The 20,122-nt window shown below is 38.7% G+C and overlaps 6 protein-coding genes across 7 annotated transcripts; all 6 read left to right on the forward strand.

Annotated features, from left to right (window-relative positions):
- Nucleotides 1-1,196: 1,196 nt before the first annotated feature.
- Nucleotides 1,197-1,993, forward strand: LOC139340056 (gamma-crystallin M3-like). The gene is made up of 3 exons (XM_070975642.1): nucleotides 1,197-1,211; nucleotides 1,374-1,616; nucleotides 1,715-1,993. Exons 1-3 carry the CDS (start codon nucleotides 1,197-1,199, stop codon nucleotides 1,991-1,993), a joined length of 537 nt encoding a protein of 178 aa, XP_070831743.1.
- A 3,320-nt stretch (nucleotides 1,994-5,313) lies between these two features.
- LOC139340057 (gamma-crystallin M3-like) lies at nucleotides 5,314-6,039 on the forward strand. Its single transcript, XM_070975643.1, has 3 exons — nucleotides 5,314-5,322; nucleotides 5,431-5,673; nucleotides 5,764-6,039. Exons 1-3 carry the CDS (start codon nucleotides 5,314-5,316, stop codon nucleotides 6,037-6,039), a joined length of 528 nt encoding a protein of 175 aa, XP_070831744.1.
- A 3,495-nt stretch (nucleotides 6,040-9,534) lies between these two features.
- Nucleotides 9,535-10,298, forward strand: LOC139340017 (gamma-crystallin M3-like). 2 transcript variants are annotated; one of them, XM_070975567.1, is made up of 3 exons: nucleotides 9,535-9,582; nucleotides 9,685-9,927; nucleotides 10,026-10,298. In XM_070975567.1, exons 1-3 carry the CDS (start codon nucleotides 9,568-9,570, stop codon nucleotides 10,296-10,298), a joined length of 531 nt encoding a protein of 176 aa, XP_070831668.1. In that variant the 5' UTR covers nucleotides 9,535-9,567. The 2 variants fall into 2 exon arrangements, with proteins under 2 accessions (XP_070831668.1, XP_070831667.1); XM_070975566.1 differs by having other exon boundaries at nucleotides 9,574-9,582; nucleotides 9,685-9,931; nucleotides 10,033-10,298.
- A 2,693-nt stretch (nucleotides 10,299-12,991) lies between these two features.
- LOC139340016 (gamma-crystallin M3-like) lies at nucleotides 12,992-13,751 on the forward strand. Its single transcript, XM_070975565.1, has 3 exons — nucleotides 12,992-13,024; nucleotides 13,129-13,371; nucleotides 13,473-13,751. Exons 1-3 carry the CDS (start codon nucleotides 12,992-12,994, stop codon nucleotides 13,749-13,751), a joined length of 555 nt encoding a protein of 184 aa, XP_070831666.1.
- Nucleotides 13,752-15,906: 2,155 nt separating this feature from the next.
- Nucleotides 15,907-16,692, forward strand: LOC139340025 (gamma-crystallin M3-like). The gene is made up of 3 exons (XM_070975577.1): nucleotides 15,907-15,945; nucleotides 16,079-16,321; nucleotides 16,417-16,692. Exons 1-3 carry the CDS (start codon nucleotides 15,916-15,918, stop codon nucleotides 16,690-16,692), a joined length of 549 nt encoding a protein of 182 aa, XP_070831678.1. The 5' UTR covers nucleotides 15,907-15,915.
- A 1,741-nt stretch (nucleotides 16,693-18,433) lies between these two features.
- LOC139340024 (gamma-crystallin M3-like) lies at nucleotides 18,434-19,309 on the forward strand. The gene is made up of 3 exons (XM_070975576.1): nucleotides 18,434-18,445; nucleotides 18,693-18,935; nucleotides 19,034-19,309. The coding sequence occupies exons 1-3, from the start codon at nucleotides 18,434-18,436 to the stop codon at nucleotides 19,307-19,309; spliced, it is 531 nt and encodes a 176-aa protein (XP_070831677.1).
- Nucleotides 19,310-20,122: the final 813 nt, after the last annotated feature.

The following is a 20,122-nucleotide window of genomic DNA, read 5'->3' on the forward strand; positions in this document are numbered from 1 at the left end:
GGCAACATCTCTCCATAAACCCACCAGCATCCATACTTGGTTTTACAATCACAGCTCACAGTGACACTAAATACACTGAAAAGTGTATTCAAACTGTGGAACATTTAAATCTTTAGTTAAAACATCTGATAGCTAACCAGTCCTCATGTTCACAAAAAGGAACCGGCAAGTGGTAATGAGTGCATAGATGGTCCCATACTTAATATCTATATTGAATTGTGTAACCTTGTAGCCCCAATGTGTTTTTGATTTGGTGAAGTGAAACCAACCAACACAAAAATCTGAATAATTCTATAAAATGTCAGACTACATTGTCAAAAAAAAAAACTGTGTAAACAAAATGTAATGAACAAAACATTAAAGTATTTATTTAAACAAATCCTCCAAACCTAAATTACAAAGCAAAATTTGTCATCACCTTGCAAAATGACCTATATGAGTTGGGATTTTTTGTTTTGTTTTGTTTTTTTTTGTTTGTTTGCACTCCAATGGTTGCACCAATGGTTGTTAGCAAAAAGATTTGTATAGCTGCTTCTCATCTGCCACATCTAAAGTTAGGTTAGGTTAAGGCAACTCACACTACTTTTTTAACCACAGTACACTCAATGGACTGTCATGAATAAACTGCAGCTATCAAACATTAAATTACTCCAGAATGAATAAGGGAAATGGTCAGTTATGTCCAGCCTTTGTGGAATTTCCTCATTTGTATGTACTTATTCAAGGTTGTTGAAGTTACATCATCATTTGCCAGATAATAATGATTTAGAAGAAGAATGAAGAGTTTAATATTCAACTGATACTTTTCATGATATTTTTATTTAAATGGACACTGAATTATACAAGAATGAGACAATATTTCTAATCATGTGGTAAGTGAAATATCCAACACACTTTGGAAGATAGAGATGACTATCATATTATGGTTGGAAGCTTCTCTTTATTTTCTTTATGTTAGACAACAATACTGCCTGTATACAGTACATGCATTTCCACCAGAGTGGTACAGTGTGAGATAATAACCCTTTAGCGCCCTGACTGCTCAGTAGGCTTCTATGACATGTTGCTGGGTCAGGGATTTGCACAATAGAAGCTCTACATACTTTTTTCACATTGAGCAAGTATAAAAGTAACAGTTACCACTGACAGAAACACACAGCAGCCACAGCTCAGTCCTGAGGAACAACCTAACAACCATGACCATGGGCAGGGTAGGTACTGGGGAATGATCCATCCAAAAAAAAAAAACAATTCTGCTTCAATTTCAAATTTAGAAAGCTCAAATTAATTGTGATTGGATAGTCATTTAAAAAAAAACAAAGCTTCTCGGAGCTCAGTGAAAATGGTGCTATGAAGCATTGTTGTGTTTTCAGATCATCTTCTACGAGGACAGGAACTTCCAGGGGCGCCACTATGAAACCAGCAGCGACTGCCCTGAGCTGACCTCCTACCTGAGCAGGTGCCACTCCTGCAGGGTGGAGAGCGGCTGTTTCATGGTCTATGACCGACCCAACTACATGGGAAACCAGTACTTCATGAGGAGGGGCGAGTACGCTGACTACATGAGCATGATGGGAATGTCAGACTGCATCAGGTCTTGTCGTATGATCCCCATGGTACAGAAGGATATTCATTCTCTACATAGCATTTCCTTCAGACATATTTGAATGGTTGTCTGATCTTTTTTTTTGGTTTGTGAATATTTTCTCTCCAGCACAGAGGATCCTACAGGATGAGGATCTATGAGAGGGAGAACTTTGGTGGTCAGATGAAGGAGCTGATGGACGACTGTGACAACATCATGGACCGCTACCGTATGTCCGACTGCATGTCCTGCAACGTGATGGACGGCCACTGGCTGATGTACGAGCAGCCCCACTACAGAGGCAGGATGATGTACCTGAGGCCTGGAGAGTACAGGAGCTTCAGGGACATGGGCATGAGTGGCATGAGGTTCATGAGCATGAGGCGTATCATGGACTCCTGCAACTAAATTTTCAATTAATTTCATTAAGTAAATTCCATAAAGTAACCCACTCTTCTATTTTGTCAATACATGGTAAACTTTCATTCATATAAGAACTGCATAATAGAAAATAAAGATTTTACAATTTGTTTCTAGAGTCTTGTTATCAATTTAAGAAGAAACACTTGATAAACATTGCACCTTTCCAATTTGATGGGATTTTACAATTTAAATGATTGTCTCTGCTGCACACAATTCATCCTTTAGTGTACATCTTTTTCCAGAAAATATGCAGAGAAAGTTTTTAATTCTTGTATTTGTGGTTTGCTTCTAATCATTAAGTGTCTTGGTCAGGTTAACAGGATCACATCCATGTTTAATTTAGTAAGAAATCATTTCAAGTCATGCAGGGCCATATTTATTTAACTGCTTTATATTTGTTCTCTTTGACCCTAAAATTTTGCCTTCTGAGACAATGGTAGAGATTAGTACTCAAAGTAGTTTTGAATACTTAGTTCATTATGTCAGAGCCTGGCTCTGCTGGAGGTCTGTTAAAACGAAGTTTTTCCTCGCTACTGTCACCAAGTGCTTGCTCATGAGGGAATTGTTGGGTCTCTGCAGATAAAGGATATGGTCTGCACCAGCTCTATATGGAAAGTGTCCTGAGACAACTTCTGCTGTGATTCACCTCTATAAATAAAATGAATTGAATTGAAAAGAACTGAATTATGTATTGTCAATTTGCCACATTTGGACATACAGTTATGTCAGTTTGGGCTTGTAAGACCACAAATATCAAACTTGTATATAGAAAAGAAAGCCAGGGTTTAAAAAATGAGGGCATTAGCAGGGCCTTGTGCAAACACACTATTGACTAGCGTTATAGCAATAGCATAATACAGTATTTTTGGATGTTGACCTGTACTTGGGCCAAAATGACAGAATACAGTACCTCAGCCTGTGCTGCACCAATTCTGAACAGAATTTTAATTAAGTGCAATTCATATTTGCTGCAGTACTATTTTAACACAACTGAAATGCTCTCAACCACTGAATTTCACTCAAAGGAAAAGAATAAAACAATACACAGGTATGTTTCAGACACGTCCGGAAACGGCAACATAGAGGGGGAAAATGGACATGATTCAGTTTTTCAGTCACAACCAGCTACTTGCATCAAAGATGCTTTGACTCTGGATTTCAGCTCCCAGGTGCAAATCTTTGCACAGTGAAGTCGAAGGAAGTCCAATAATACATTTCCAACAGTTCAGGGGAACTAGATTCAGGCACCGTGTACAGGTGAATGTGGGGATTGATTAATTTCTTTATGAGAGCATCAGCAGTGATGATAAGCAAAGCTTAGAGAACGATTCTTTATATGTGATTCTTTATATGTGATTTTTGTGTCATTGTTGTACCTTTACTCAATGAAATGAACAGCATAACTTAAGTAATGGTTATGGTAAACATTGCAAAAGCTGATTCAATAAATCCAAGTCAGGAAATAGGCCAGAAAGTACTGAGAGAAATTGCTCGAAGAGGAGACAGAACACTGATTATACAAACAACTAGCAACAGAAAAGAAACCGATTTGAAGATAAATCCTTTTTTTTTTTTTAGGTAATGTGCTAGCTAATAGTGAAATTTATGGAAAACTCTTCAGATGAGTGACCCTGATCTGCAGTGCATCAATCATACCTTGTAACAAAAGAAACTCATTAGCTACATGTGCGTGCGTGCGTGCGTGCGTGCGTGCGTGCGTGCGTGCGTGCGTGTGTGTGTGTGTGTTTATGTGCGTGTGTGTTTCTAAAGAATGCTGGTGTGAGTCAGAGGTCTGTGTGACATTATTTGAGAACAGTAAATAGAAGTTGTAGTGCTGTTGTCAAGTCTGTCTGTGTATCAGCTTTGTGCCTGTATTTTGTGTGGCGGGGATAAAGAATGTGTCACTATTCATGTGGCTACATTAAATAATGGGACTTTAACAGCATTGTAATCATTTCTTGCTGTTGTAGAAGACTCAAACATACAAAAACTAAACCTGAAATTATGTTTCCCAGAAGATTCTTATAACCATCTCTGCAAAAAATGAAGGAAAGGGTGATAAGACTTATTTTGGAGCTGATGCATACATCTCCCAAATCTCAACTACATGTCATGCATTTCAACAAACCAATCAAACAAGTTGATTTGTTTGTTTAACTCCTATCAGGAGGCAGGTTGGAAACAAAAACAAAAACAAACATAAACATACCATGTACAAGCATTGCAAACAAACAATAAATAGCTATAAATGCTGTGAAATAAATTAAAGAAACTAATGTATCTGACTGACCCACATGCACTTTCCTCTACATGCAACATGGACAAGTATTTTTCAAGATTAAGAATTTCAGGTTAAAATAGACGACCTTGATGCATATAATGCATATAAAAAATCAGTGATGTGGATATATATGCATTACAATGAAAATGTAGTATGCAAGCATGGCAGCACAGCTTGAGTTACCTGCGTAAACTGACTTACATGTTCACTTTAACAGGGACAGGTGCCTCAGAAATATGACTGTGACTAAACCAATAAAAATTAAAACACTGAATATTTACATTTTATTGAGCGATTTCATAGTATTTACTAGATTTGTTGACAGGCCCTTCGAAGGGCATGACATTTCAAGATATTGAGAATATTTGGTATTGTAGATCAAATGTAAATAAATCCTGTAGTGATAATAATCTTAAACTCATCACCATCATCATGACACTTCATATTATTTATTTATTTCTTTATTCATTCATTTTAGCGATTTTACTTTATTAACACTACTCAAGGGCAGTGTGTAGTATTAGTTGATTGACATTCACAGCCTTCAGAGATGCCACCATACTAATTTGAGATGACAATAATATGGCGTGCTAATTGTAGCTTTGTTTGAAAAGCCCAGTGGATATTAAGCTTTGGTAAAATGTAAACTCACTATCTCCCACTGTTTTAGGGGAATCTGAAAGTGAGATCAAGTTTGAAGTCACTGTCGCTTGTAATTAGCCTATTAATAGAGTTAAAAGTAGTATATTGTGAAGTTTCAAGCAAAATTTTTTCGACTGACTCATATATCAACAAATAAAACAGAAAGGAGAATGCTGTTTAGAGGTTGTGACCCTGATGGTATATGGGTAAGCAACTCAAAACTCTATAGGCTTCTATAATAGACTGCTGGGTCAGGACTTTAAACAATAGAGGGGCACACAGTCTTTGTCTCTGACCAGGTATAAATGTACCTTGCTCAGGCAGGCAGGGTAGCCGTTCAAAAACAGTTCTCTGAGAGATCTGTGAAACCACCGTCACCAACATGGGCAAGGTAGGAAAGAGTCAAAATTATTAAATCAACGTCATTTGCCTACAAATATGAATGGGGACAGTGCAATTATGATTTTCATCATTAAAACTCTCTAATACTTTTTTTCAGATCATCTTCTACGAGGACAGGAACTTCCAGGGGCGCTCCTATGAGTGCATGAGTGACTGCTCTGACATGTCCTCCTACCTGAGCAGGTGCCACTCCTGCAGGGTGGAGAGCGGCTGCTTCATGGTCTACGACCGTCCCAACTACATGGGAAACCAGTACTTCATGAGGAGGGGCGAGTACGCTGACTACATGAGCATGATGGGATGGAGCGGTGGTATCAGGTCTTGCCGCATGATCCCCATGGTAGGTATAAAACACACCCACGAAGGTGATTTTTAAGTCATACCTTTTAACCAAAAACATAAAATTTTCTCTTGTTTCTCCAACAAATAGCACAGAGGCCAGTTCAGGATGAGGATCTATGAGAGAGAGAACTTCGGTGGTCAGATGCATGAGCTGATGGACGACTGTGACAACATCATGGACCGCTACCGTATGTCCGACTGCATGTCCTGCAACGTGATGGACGGCCACTGGCTGATGTACGAGCAGCCCCACTACAGAGGCAGGATGATGTACCTGAGGCCTGGAGAGTACAGGAGCTTCAGGGACATGGGCATGAGTGGCATGAGGTTCATGAGCATGAGGCGTATCACTGATATGTGCTAATTATACATTGTGACTTTAATAAATGATATAACTTTCTAATTTCTTGTGTCAGAGTTATCCTGTTTCCAAAGATTTGGGAATGTTAAGTAAAAAGTGAATAGAAACAGAACGTGATGATTTGTTGAAAGTAAGAAATTTCATTGTTTTTTTGAAAATTATATCCTCATTAGAATTTGATATCAGCAACATGTTTCAAAAAAAGTTGGGACAACATAAGATGTAAAAGTTGTAAAAGACTAAAAGAAAACACCTGGTAGAAAATATCTCAATGAATTAGGTTCACTGGGAACAGGTTAGTAATTGGTTTGGTAAAAAGAGAATCCCAGAGAGGCTGAGTCTTTCTGAAGTAAAGACAGGGAGGGGTTCACCACTCTTTTTTTCCAATTTGGGGATTCCATTGTCTACAGTACATAAAGTCTTTAATAGATTCAGAGAATCTGAAGAAATCTCTGTACGCAAGGGACGAGGCAGAAAACCAACATTGGATGACTGTGATCTTCAGGTCCTCAGACATCACTGCATTGAAAACACGATTCTGTAGTGGATATCACTGCATGGGCTCCAGACCACTTCCAAAAACCATCATCTGTGAACACAGTTTGTCGTTTGTCGAAACTCTACCATGCAAAAAGGAAACTGTATATAAACCAGATCCTGAAACACTGCTTTATTTTATTTTATTTTATTTTATTTTATTTTATTTTATTTTATTTTATTTTATGTTAGGGGATGACATAAATATGACAACGGACATTTGAAGCTTTGAATTTCTTTAAAAAAAATTACATTTGGTAGAGCCCTACTAGCTTTCAATCATATAGACAACAGACACACACACAGTAGTGTTTTTGCAAATCTGTATTTCCATTGAAACAGAAATATACATGCTTGCAACACTACAACACTGTAAGCAAGGAAATCCAGAAGAGCAGTTCTTCCTCAGGTGACTGAGAATGTCCCTGCAAGATTTGATCAATAATGTGTCAGGGAGTCAACAATTGGGTTCTATATTGAGAGGGATATAGTATCCATGAGCAGTCACTGAAAGGTTTGATGAGTATGAAAATTATGTGAATCATATGCTATGGCCTTCACAGTCATCAGCTCTAAACCCAACTGAATACCTATGGGAGATCTTTTGGAAGAAGAACGTTCTCCCTCCAGAAGAGTACCATAGACTTTTATAATCAATACAAGGGACACTGAACCCGTTGTGGCAGCATGTTGTGGCCAAACACCTTAAAAGACAATTTATTTGGATTTTTCTTTAGTCATTCATCTGCACAGACTATAGTCTTTATCAGTTTGCCATTCAATGAAGTTTTTCATCCAGGCGTAACACTGAATGAATGAAATCTTTAGTGCCATATCATTAATGTTGATAACATTCATGAAATTCATGCTGAAGCTACTCAGCTACCCCATGTAGCTGGTTCTTAGCGATTACAAAGGATTGGTTGACATATTTACTTAAGGTAGCTGGCTCATTTTAGCGTAATAACATTAAGTCAGCCACTGCATAGAGTTAATCAAATGTCGACATTAAAACTCAAAATAGCTGATGACTAGTTTGGTATAACCATAGACTGTAGAAAACATGGACATCGTCTTGTCACCTCATCCATTGGTTTCTGAAGAACCATTGTGAAGCTCAGTTACAGCGCCTCCAGCTGTCGCCATCTTGGCAATGCCTGCCTTTACAAAATCCCGGATAAAAGATGGGTAAAGAAGTGCAGTGTGGGTGGAGCAGAGACAGGCCAAATGAAGCCTGGTTTTTGAAACCTACCATGTGGCTTGCACTCAAGAATGATTGAGTTATAGAAAAATTACAGTTGTCATATAGTTGTCATCAACAGGGAAATTAACTCTGGAGACCAAGCCAGTTTTTGTACCAGGCTGTAAACGTGTTTATTTTTGATGTAAAGTTCTGCATTTTAATATGGGGGTATATGGGAATTGACTCGGTTTTGGAGCCAGCCTCAAGTGGCCATTAAAGGAACTGTTTTTGGCACATCCATGTTGGTTTCATTTTCAGCCACAGAGGTTTGCAGCTTGGGTATAACCAGCACCTTTGAGAGAAAGGGTAAACTCAAACCCTCGCTCCACATGGCTCTGGGTATAACATAATTATGCCGTTTAAAGTCACGTACTTATAGTACTGTATGTATGTTACATTCCTGTAACAAACCACACCTGCAAAACCCATTTGGCAACCACAAATATTTATAAGAAATTTATGTTTGGAGGCTGAAATCTCTATTTGTCAGTGTTGCAGTCCAATGTTAATTGCCTCATACGTTATCTACTGGCACTGAGCACTAGTGCATAGCAGGGGTGGGGAACCTTTTTCCTAATTAGCGCCACTTCAATTTTTATAGAATCCTTCAAGAGTCATCCTGAGAGAGCTCAAGGCCTTCTGAATCTCCACCAGGGGGAGCAGTCGGTGGTGGACTTCTCCATCAACTTCTGGACTCTGGCTCGCCAGAGTGAGACGCCGCACAGTTAGGCCTCTGAGGCTGTGTATTGACTATCAGGGTTTGAATGACATCAATGTCAAGAACCGATAACCACTACTCATCTCCTCTGACTTTGAATTGCTCCAGGGGCCCTAGATCTTCACCAAGTTGGACCTGTGCAATGCATATCATCTGCTCAGAGGCTCAACTCCAGACAGGCTTGGTGGTCCGTAGTAGTAGTAGTAGTAGTAGTAGTAGTATTACGGGGTAACAAATTGTTGCCTTTTTTTCTCATTTTCAGGCCTTTTCTGCCTTTCTTTCTGTTTGGTACCTTAATTTTGGTTTTGACTTCTGTACAGAAAGTGCCAGACAGGCACTCTAAACACAGACTGAGACAAACTGTCAGTGACCATTCACTATTCCTGGTGAGGTCAAGGTCAGGCTGAACCATTCAGTGTTTGTATTGAAGGGTGTTATGTTGGCTACATAGATAATTTTAGCAAAAAAAAAAAAAAAAAGGAATGACAAACACACCGCAATTATATTAGGCTCATATATTTTAGGGGCCCTAATAATGTCCTCAGATAATTAATGTTTGATATTCACGTAGTATTTAGTCATTCAAGTCCCCCACCCCCCACCCCCTATGGCATCCCTGCAGATGTGCATTATATACTGGCATGTCAGACTGTTGTGGTCACACAAAAGGATGCTCATGTATATAAATTGTTCACTTACCAATCAGAGGGCTCTACAATGTATTCTGAAATGTGTAAAAAGAGACTATTGTTAGTTACACTGTATTGTAACTTCAAAAAATGCTCATTGTATTGACTTTCCTATGGAAAAATCCATTCTAAAGTCTTCTAGGGGATCCAGTCACATGGAAATGTGACAAATGCCCCTCAGCACTCTATAGGCCTCTATACCATGTTGCTGGGTCAGGAGTTTACACAATGGCAGCCACAGATTCTTTGGGTTCGGTCAGGTATAAAAGTAACAGTTAAAACAGGACCACCATCAGTGTAGCAGCAGCAGCAGCACAGTTCTCTGAAGAACTAAAACAACTACCATGACCATGGGAAAGGTAAGCACACTCATCTCACCCACTGTTTTTAACTGACTATCATTTATATCAATATTATTTTTAAGCTTAAAGCCCTATTACTTCTATTTTGCCCCTTTTCAGATCATCTTTTACGAGGACAGGAACTTCCAGGGGCGCTCCTATGAGTGCATGAGTGACTGCTCTGACATGACCTCCTACCTGAGCAGGTGCCACTCCTGCAGGGTGGAGAGCGGCTGCTTCATGGTCTACGACCGTCCCAACTACATGGGAAACCAGTACTTCATGAGGAGGGGCGAGTACGCTGACTACATGAGCATGATGGGAATGAGAGACTGCATCAGGTCTTGTCGTATGATCCCCATGGTAGGTATAGAACAGCATCTGGTCATAACTTTGTTCTATTATGGGTGACAACCCTGACAAACTTGATATTAATACTTTTTTTTTAATGAAAAAAACAGCACAGAGGCCAGTTCAGGATGAGGATCTATGAGAGAGAGAACTTTGGTGGTCAGATGCATGAGCTGATGGACGACTGTGACAACATCATGGACCGCTACCGTATGTCCGACTGCATGTCCTGCAACGTGATGGACGGCCACTGGCTGATGTACGAGCAGCCCCACTACAGAGGCAGGATGATGTACCTGAGGCCTGGAGAGTACAGGAGCTTCAGGGACATGGGCATGAGTGGCATGAGGTTCATGAGCATGAGGCGTATCATGGACATGTAAAACAGTTGTCTCTAATATGTCTAAATAAGTCAAAATAATAAAACATTTTTTGACAAAATTTTTCTACCTGTTGTGTCATTTAATATTAATTAAGTGCATGACTGAGAAGCAATTTCCAGTGATTTCTAGTGCACATCATCTCCATACTTTGCATGTTTTTATGTTTCTTTACATCTGAAAACAATCCTTGGTCCGCTGAATGATGAGAGTGACAGAGGATGCACACCTGGATTCTAACCAAAGCTCCACGAACAAGAAATATCTGAGTAGGGTAATCGATAACGGTTAACAGTTACTGCTTTAATTACTGGAAGGGTAGAGGTACACCATAACAGATTTACAAAACAATTCTTTAACATAAGTACAAAGCTAGTTAAGTGCTGCACAGCAAACATGTTCAGTAACTGTAGCTGGGATTTATTAAGGAAAGAAAGTGACTTAACACTCTAATGAATGACAGAGGGTTTCTTATTGTAAACAGTGACTTTAACAATAAAGAATAAAGAGTAAGTACAAAACTTTCAACTAACTCCACTATAAACCCATATTCATTAGACCTGCAAAGCAAGCTGACATAGTATAAAGACCAAGTAACTCCTGATAGGGGTGGAGGAATCTTTTCCTAAACCTTACCAAGTAGTTTTGGTGCCTAAATATGACCAAGCGATTTAGGTGCCTGAACCTAATCAAACTGCCAACATTAACCACATGTTTAAAGGTTGTTTCTAGCAGAAAGACTTGGTGAGACATTACTGGGATAAGAACATGTTCAGTGGCTGGAGCAGTTGCTCCGGGCAGGTGGCTTTACATTGGAGTTCGTTGGTGTGTCTCATAGAGATACTCAAGGGTACCTTACATGTCTGTTTGGATTGCTTAGGGGAATGACAAAGTGACAATGTTTGACACTCTGGGAATGAGAACAGGTTGCCAGATTGCCAAGAGATTTAGAATGAATATTCATAATCCCCAAAAGATGAGTCCATGGATTTCAATGACCCCCTTAACCTTTACTCTTGTGCTTTTGTCAGTTCAGAATTGCACCTCACCAACACTTTATATATATTGTCCAGACTATGAAATGCTTTTATTCACCCCAGCCTTTGCTGACCTTTTCTCTGGTAACACCATCAGTCCACACAAAATATTAAAACCTAATTGCCTGACAAATTTACTATGCACAATTATGCAATCCAAGAGGATAAAACCTCTCCAAATTACATTGAAGTTATATAAACTAATCAGCTGGTAGGAATGAACTGTGCTGAGCACATTCATGCGCCAAAGGACAAAACCCTTTTAATTTTGAAATTCTGGCACCACCTTCAGGGAAATCTTGTCAAAAATATTGACCATACTCTGAGCACTACTTCAAAGAGGTGCTTGGGTTGGTGTTGGTGTTGGTGTTAGTGTTGGTGTTGGATAAGGTGAGAAGAAATTCCAAACTCCTTTTACCATTTAGTTTTTTTTACTCATATGTCAAACAAAAGCCACCACTGTCTTTTTTAAATGTGTGTTTTCATTTTACAAAGCCATTGCAAGGAGGCATGAATGACCACTGTAAAAATACGGAGTGAAACAAAGCTGAATGAATATGATTCATGTAAGGCAAATAAACAAGAGTTTGCTGATGCTATTGTGGTGGCATTTACGCCACAAAAATTCAACTTGGATTTTATTTTTTTCATCATTTTCTTCTTGTACCATTAGTAATTCTTGATTTAAAAAAAAATCAAAAAACAAAAAAACTGTGGAGTGTGTGGTGTAAACTTTTTTCAGCTTCTGAAAGGACAGAAAATTAATGTACATATCACAGTTACAAATTTCTCAAGCTAGTTTCCGCTACATTCTCTGGCTCAATATATTTTACCCAATGAAGTCACTCAAACCACAATGTACAAACAAATGATTCATTTTTGGACATTGATGTTTCCAAATTTTCCCAAAAATAGGTCCTTGGCAGTAAACACAGTAAATTGCTATTGAATATTCATATTTATGTGAAACACTATGTACTACACAATATGTATCTCTTTGCATTTATATATTGTACATTTATAGATGGTTTCATAACATATACGGTATTCTCCATGGCTCTAAGTGAAAAAGAAATCTTAACTTTGTACTATATGCATCTCTGTGTAATTTGGTAATTTATCAGACTCTTAAAGCTGCTCACCTGGCATTGATAAACCCTAAAAACTCATTACATACTTACATACAGACAAAAAAAAATTCCCTCATGTCCTACATTGGCTTAGATGTAACTCTATACTTTTGTTTTCATGTAGTTTGTGCTGATTTAAGTAGTCCCTGGCTCTATTTCCACTCAACCTAAATTATTCTTTACACCAAACCTTGAATCAAATAACCACAGACAGAAAAATATGCATTGTACAGGTCATACACACGGTTTTTAACAGTCACATGGGCCAACCTATTCACATGTTGCAAGCACTGTTGGGAATGCTTTCTGTAATGAGAGAAAAGACTTTTCCAAATACTGCGAGGTACCCAGTCCCTGAAAAAATGAACATAACCTCTGCATTCTATAGGCCTCAATGGTAAGTTGCTGAGCTAGGGGTTCTCTGAGGGGGGCCACTGATTCTTTACATTTGGTGAGGTATAAAAGGAAAGGGTTAAACCAGGTAGACAGGCAGTTCAGGAGTAAGGGCAACAACACATCTGCAACCAACATGACCAACACCGGCATGAGCATGAGGGGAAAGGTACTTTAAAGAATCTTTTTCTAATGATGAAATTACTGTTTACAAAATGAGATCACCACATTCAACATGTGACTTGTTTTTTAACATTACAATTTCCTTTTCAGATCATCTTCTACGAGGACAGGAACTTCCAGGGGCGCTCCTATGAGTGCATGAGTGACTGCTCTGACATGACCTCCTACCTGAGCAGGTGTCACTCCTGCAGGGTGGAGAGCGGCTGCTTCATGGTCTACGACCGTCCCAACTACATGGGAAACCAGTACTTCATGAGGAGGGGCGAGTACGCTGACTACATGAGCATGATGGGAATGAGAGACTGCATCAGGTCTTGCCGTATGATCCCCATGGTAGGTATAGAACAGCATCTGGTCATAACTTTGTTCTATTATGGGTGACAACCCTGACAAAACTTGATATTAATACTTTTTTTTTTTAATGAAAAAAACAGCACAGAGGCCAGTTCAGGATGAGGATCTATGAGAGGGAGAACTTCGGTGGTCAGATGCATGAGCTGATGGACGACTGTGACAACATCATGGACCGCTACCGTATGTCCGACTGCATGTCCTGCAACGTGATGGACGGCCACTGGCTGATGTACGAGCAGCCCCACTACAGAGGCAGGATGATGTACCTGAGGCCTGGAGAGTACAGGAGCTTCAGGGACATGGGCATGAGTGGCATGAGGTTCATGAGCATGAGGCGTATCATGGACTCTTGCTATTAAATGTTCACTGAATATATGAAATACTACCAAATAAAGTAATTGCTGCAAAACTTTTTGACTTTTGTCAAGCTTATTGGCCAACTGTTACAATAAAATACATATTGTGCAGTATCATACCAAAAAATGTATCAAATTCAATATATTCTAATTAGTTAGTTAGTTAGTTATTTTAATTAATTAGTAAACTTTCATTCTAAAATGTTTTCAATCCAATGAAAAATTTGGCTGTACTGTTAAAACCAACAGGCAAAGGCTAATCGTCAGTAGAAAGGAGGATAATATTCTGGTTATTTCACAATGCATAACATTATGGGCTACAGATAATTGAAAATTGAAAACAGAATTACATTTTCAAAGCAAGATTTAAAAACAATAGTATTTGCACATTTACATATTCCAACATTTACATGTGAGGCACCTAAATTGTAATCCTGTACTGATGAAGTTTATTTGGTTAGTCAGCATAATTCAAGGGTTCTGGTTATACTACAATGGCCCTGAGAGGTCAGAACACTGCAGTTAAGAAGACACATGCAAATAGTCAAAACAAGCAAATTCAGAAAACATCTTCATCAATTTGGCAACACACATGCACCATTTGGAAAACAGGCTGCAAATAAAGAGAACACAGTTGCACAAAAGTTGTACACATGTTACATTTCTAAATTAAGTTTAAAAGGTTCATTAGCCTTTTGATGATCAAAAATGTGCAAAGTTTGCCTGTACAAAGTTTCAAGACAGCAAGTAAGTGACTGAGAAACAAGCAATGGAAACATTAGATGATCACTATCTTGGCCTTGCTATTAAGACTTGTCCTCTATAGAAAGGCAATCTGTTTTCGAGGTAATCATTTCATTTAGGCATCAACTGTGAAGTGCATTTCACTGTTGCTGCGTGCTTTCTCCTCTTTCATTCATGCCCAATTTGACCATCTCGCATTGGGGCCTGAGGTTCAGCTTGTTAACGCTGTTGAGGCAGGCTAGCTAGTTAGACACTGTTGACATAGTTTGTATTGCTGACTCATGAGCACGATTATTTATTTCATTTTTATTTTCATTGTCATTTTTTCGTCCTGCTCACCTGCTCAGACTGCTCACCCCGCAACCCGGCCCCGGATAAGCGGAAGAAAATGGATGGATGGATGGATTTTTTCATATCAATTTTTGGCAATGGTGGTTCAGTGAAGGCAACAACTGCCATGAGCCCACGCTACAACATGATCAAACTCCATCTTTTGTTGTTGTTGTTCTTGTTGTTGTTGTTTGATTGACAGACCCCATAGCAGCAGAAAATACATACTGTGGATTTAATTTTGACACATACCAAAGTGGGAGTGTGACATATGCAAATTTACACTTCAGCATTTACTGCAATTTCAGCTCATGGTTCGTTATGTTTTTGTTACAACAATTAAAAGCACGCAAAATCTGAAATTTCTATTAATGTATTTTAAATATGTAATGTGGAACAGTGCCTCATTGGGAAGCCAGTAACTCCAATAATATTGTCTTCATGCAAACACAATGTTAAAAGTAAAATAAAAATAAATAAACATTGTAGCAATTCAAAACATTGTAAACAATGTCAAAAAATGTCAAAATCAATATGAAATCATGCATCCAAGCATATTAATATGACAATTAAATTATTTTAGGTGCATTTTATCACTTACTGTATTTTTTTTAGTCTTTGAATAAGAGATAAATTGTTGTAACACTAAGTTTAATTTCTGACCTTTATAATAAAATCCAGAAACACATTAAATTGTTTGAACACCAGATGTTAATTACCTTGAAGTACAGTTGTTATTATTACTATTGTATACAATACTCCAGTTCAGAGTGTTACACTAAGTTTAATTTAATGGTCTCTGGCATAACACACTGAAAAAGGCATGACAACCTTAGACCTAGAGGGAAATAAAGGCTTTGTGTTACCTGGTCAAAAGGGTAAATTTCTAAAGTCTTCGAGTGCCCACTCATGTGATTATATGACACTGTAACACAGGCCTGTAAAGCGCTCCATACCATGTTGCTGAGTCAGGGGTTTAAATAATGGGGGCCCACTGACTGCAGGATTTGGTCAGGTATAAAAGCAAGGGTTAAACCAAACAGGACAGCAGTGCAGCAGTAGCAATAGCAACAGCAGCAGCTCACCTACAAGTATGACCACCACTGATATGAGCATGGGCAAGGTAAGCTTGTAATTTTAAACACAAAGGACAAACGTCATGACTGTTGTTATTTACACAGAATATCCATTACACTTGCAAAATCAAATTATGTCTGCGGCTTTGCAGTCAGGTAATGTAACCCATGTCCCCCCAGATCATCTTCTACGAGGACAGGAACTTCCAGGGGCGCTCCTATGAGTGCATGAGCGATTGCGCTGACATGTCCTCCTACCTGAGCAGGTGCCACTCCTGCAGGGTGGAGAGCGGCTGCTTCATGGTCTACGACCGTCCCAACTACATGGGAAACCAGTACTTCATGAGGAGGGGCGAGTACGCTGACTACATGAGCATGATGGGATGGAGCGGTGGTATCAGGTCTTGCCGTATGATCCCCATGGTAGGTATAGAACAGCATCTGGTCATACCTTGGTCCTATTATGGATGACAACCCTGACAAACTTGATATTAATTTTTGTTTTATTAAAAAAACAGCACAGAGGCCAGTTCAGGATGAGGATCTACGAGAGAGAGAACTTCGGTGGTCAGATGCATGAGCTGATGGACGACTGTGACAACATCATGGACCGCTACCGTATGTCCGACTGCCAGTCCTGCAACGTGATGGACGGCCACTGGCTGATGTACGAGCAGCCCCACTACAGAGGCAGGATGATGTACCTGAGGCCTGGAGAGTACAGGAGCTTCAGGGACATGGGCATGAGTGGCATGAGGTTCATGAGCATGAGGCGTATCATGGACATGTGCTAGACATTTTCATTGTGAAATAAAAAAATAAAAGATATAACTAAAACTTGTGAATATGACTTTCTTCTGTTCTTTCATGTTTACGAAATAATTAAAATTATGTAATACATTGAATGAACAATGTGGATCATTAATGGAAATCAGAATATAAAGAGGTGTCTAAACCAAGCATCAGAAAATGATTTTCTCGTCACTTTTCACTTGAATAACTGTTCATGAAAATGGTTTTAAAAATAGACATCACAGGCAGCAGACACTGTAAAAACATATTGTCACGTAAACATTAAAGATTAAAGTCTTTTATTTAAAAAAAAAAATTGACACGCACTCAATACATATACATACATTGCACAACAGAACATAAATCACAATAAAGCCAATTAGAATTAAATACCAGAGGAATCAGAAGTACAAATAATTACAAATTATTAATCTTGTGTAAGAGGTTATGACACTTGTAAAACGATGCGTACACCGCTGCATTTGATTTGCATGTAAGAAATAATTTTTGTGAGATTCTTACTTGTGTTCCACCATATCTCACAAATATTTATGACCTCATCTAAAGCAGTAGTTTATCAGTTTGAGGGACTTATTTTTTTACATGTATTTAACGGGGTAAAAAGTGTGATCTGATCTGGACAAGACGGCACCATAAAATACAATACATACAGAACAAACAGCAGGTTGCATGCTATAAAGATTATAACCAATATCTGTTGAAGATGCATGAACAAATATGGGTCTCAATCTAAAAGTAAAAACAGTACATTTATATATATGTATAGTTCACTCTTTATTGAGAATGCTTTTTTGTGGTGCTGTCTGAATCTTCACTGAAAATTATTATGTAAAAAGCAGGTTGAATTGCAAATTGTTACCATGTGACCAACTTTAAGAATACATTGTCTGAAGTCAGCTGTTGTAATTATGCAACAAGTTAATAATATCATGTAGATGGTGTGTGTGTGTGTGTGTGTGTGTGTGTGTGTGTGTGTGTGTGTGTGTGTGTGTGTGTGTGTGTGTGTGTGTGTGTGAATACCGTAAATCTAAATATAAAACAAGCAGACAGTATGTGATAGAATAAAAAGTGAAGGTTGCTGTAAAGCAAACAGTAGTTTGCTGCAGCCTTCGCAGAAGTCATGCACACCTTTAAAATAGTGGAAACACTTTTGTATGAATGATTCATATTATTTACATCCATGATGACTTGTGGGACACTTTTGCCAGTCCAGCAATAAAATTTGAGATGGCAGAAGAAAATTGCTGAACTGAAGATTCTTACTGTGCCATAAACATGATTGAGACATGCACTTTGTATCTTATATTTTTCAGTATGTTACACCTAAGCCGGAAAGAGTTGAATCTTCTTGATCATATTCAAAGTAATCAAAAATGTGAAAGAGATACAGAAGCTATTTGATCTAGAATGATAGAGCTTGTGAGAGGTTGCATAATAACCCTTTCCCATCAGCATTCACAAACAGAGGGACTAACATTGCATGCTCATGCTGACTCATGACTTCCATACAATACCACCATCGATTGTTTGGATGTCACGTTAGGTATAAAAAAGGCTTAAATGCCGGATAGGATTGCTATAGCATCACTCATTGGAATTGTTGGGTCTCTGTAGATAAAAGAGCTCAGCCTGTACCAGCTCTATATGGAAAGTGTCCTGAGACAACTTCTGTTGTGATTTGGCACTATACAAATAAAATTGAATTGAATTGTATCAGCCACCATGCACGGCAAGGTAAGTCTATTGTAGACACTTAACTGTAATTGCTGCTCCAACGAGATTTGCCAGTTCTTATCAATACATCTTCAATGTAATCATATGTTGTATAGTTCAAATAAAGGCTACATGAATGCATCCTTTTGGTACTATTACAACACTAAAATAAGGATTCCATAAAGATAGCTGTTTACATGTGTTGAGATTAGTAATAATCCATCAAAAATGAGTGATACTGAGCTTCAACTGCTCTTCTGGATTCTAGATCATCTTCTACGAGGACCGGAACTTCCAAGGTCGTTCCTATGAGACCAGCAGCGACTGCGCTGACATGTCCTCCCATCTGAGCAGGTGCCACTCCTGCAAGGTGGAGAGCGGCTGCTTCATGGTCTACGACCGCCCCAACTACATGGGTCAGCAGTACTTGCTTAGGAGAGGGGAGTACTCTGACTACCAGCGTATGATGGGTTTCGGTGACTGCATCAGGTCCTGTCGTATGATCCCCATGGTAGGTGGTTGAGCACTACATATCTCACATGACTGCAAACAGGAGCTAAGTTTCAATCAAAATGATAATCACTATATATTTACATTGTCTATTAACAGCACAAAGGGTCCTATAAAATAAGGATCTACGAGATGGAAAACTTTGGAGGTCAGATGTATGAGCTGATGGACGACTGTGACAACATTCAAGACCGTTACCACATGTCTGACTGCCAGTCCTGCAACGTGATGGACGGCCACTGGCTGATGTATGAGCAGCCCCACTACAGAGGCAGGATGATGTACCTGAGGCCTGGAGAGTACAGGAGCTTCAGGGACATGGGATACAATGGAATGAGATTCAGCTCTATCAGACGTATTACTGACACCTGTTAGCCTTACCAATGAATCTGTTCTACAACAAAAAAGTCTGACCTCAGAAATGAACAAAATGTATGAATTTGATTCATTGTGTTTGTATATTGTATGAATTGAATGCAAAATTTTAATACACAGTGGATAAAGAGATCTATTCTAGATGAGTGTTGATGCTCATTGATTGTTTCCATTATCTTCCACATTAGTATCTGAGTAGAAAGACTTCAAATGTTAACATTTACAAACTTGTTTTTTCCTCATATTCTCACCTAAAAAATCTCTTGCTTGCTTCTAAATATTATTCATAATGGTTTATCTGACATAAGGGTAAAAGGTTTCATTCCTCTTCTGTATATTAAAATAAATGTGCAGTTAATGAGAAATGCTTTTGTTACCATAAGTTACTTATGATTAAGGTTGGATTTGTAAATGAAAAAATTATGCATTTGTAGTAGCGCTAGTAAATTAGTTATTACTGATGTTTTAGTTGATAAAAACATCCATCCATCCATTATCTATACCGCCTATTCCTTTCGGGGTTGCAGGGGGCTGGAGCCTATCCCAGCTACAATGGGCGAGAGGCGGGGTACACCTTGAACCGGTCTCCAGCCAATTGCAGGGCGTTGATAAAAACAAATCTATTAAAATGTAGCTTTGAGAATTAAAACATTAGGCTCAAGATATGGAATTACTTTTCCTATAAACTATAACATACTGTCTTAAATTGTATAATAATCCAACAACTGCAGTCTAAGCAAATCCCAGTTTAAATTCTCTGAAGCATTTTCCCACGTGGTTGATGCAGTTGTTAAAGGCACAATCCTTCACAAT

The sequence above is a fragment of the Chaetodon trifascialis genome, chromosome 12, assembly GCF_039877785.1.
Source record: "Chaetodon trifascialis isolate fChaTrf1 chromosome 12, fChaTrf1.hap1, whole genome shotgun sequence".
NCBI lineage: Eukaryota > Metazoa > Chordata > Actinopteri > Chaetodontiformes > Chaetodontidae > Chaetodon > Chaetodon trifascialis.

Excerpts from the sequence above, each read along its gene's own strand:
- LOC139340024 (XM_070975576.1), top strand. Across the intron at positions 18,936-19,033 it reads CCTGTCGTATGATCCCCATG|CACAAAGGGTCCTATAAAAT; the intron begins GTAGGTGGTTGA and ends GTCTATTAACAG.
- LOC139340057 (XM_070975643.1), top strand. Across the intron at positions 5,674-5,763 it reads CTTGCCGCATGATCCCCATG|CACAGAGGCCAGTTCAGGAT; the intron begins GTAGGTATAAAA and ends TCCAACAAATAG.
- LOC139340056 (XM_070975642.1), top strand. Across the intron at positions 1,617-1,714 it reads CTTGTCGTATGATCCCCATG|CACAGAGGATCCTACAGGAT; the intron begins GTACAGAAGGAT and ends TTTTCTCTCCAG.
- LOC139340025 (XM_070975577.1), top strand. The coding sequence starts at position 15,916 with ATGACCACCACTGATATGAGCATGGGCAAG. Across the intron at positions 15,946-16,078 it reads CTGATATGAGCATGGGCAAG|ATCATCTTCTACGAGGACAG; the intron begins GTAAGCTTGTAA and ends ATGTCCCCCCAG. Across the intron at positions 16,322-16,416 it reads CTTGCCGTATGATCCCCATG|CACAGAGGCCAGTTCAGGAT; the intron begins GTAGGTATAGAA and ends TTAAAAAAACAG.
- LOC139340016 (XM_070975565.1), top strand. The coding sequence starts at position 12,992 with ATGACCAACACCGGCATGAGCATGAGGGGAAAG. Across the intron at positions 13,025-13,128 it reads GCATGAGCATGAGGGGAAAG|ATCATCTTCTACGAGGACAG; the intron begins GTACTTTAAAGA and ends TTTCCTTTTCAG. Across the intron at positions 13,372-13,472 it reads CTTGCCGTATGATCCCCATG|CACAGAGGCCAGTTCAGGAT; the intron begins GTAGGTATAGAA and ends TGAAAAAAACAG.
- LOC139340017 (XM_070975567.1), top strand. Across the intron at positions 9,928-10,025 it reads CTTGTCGTATGATCCCCATG|CACAGAGGCCAGTTCAGGAT; the intron begins GTAGGTATAGAA and ends TGAAAAAAACAG.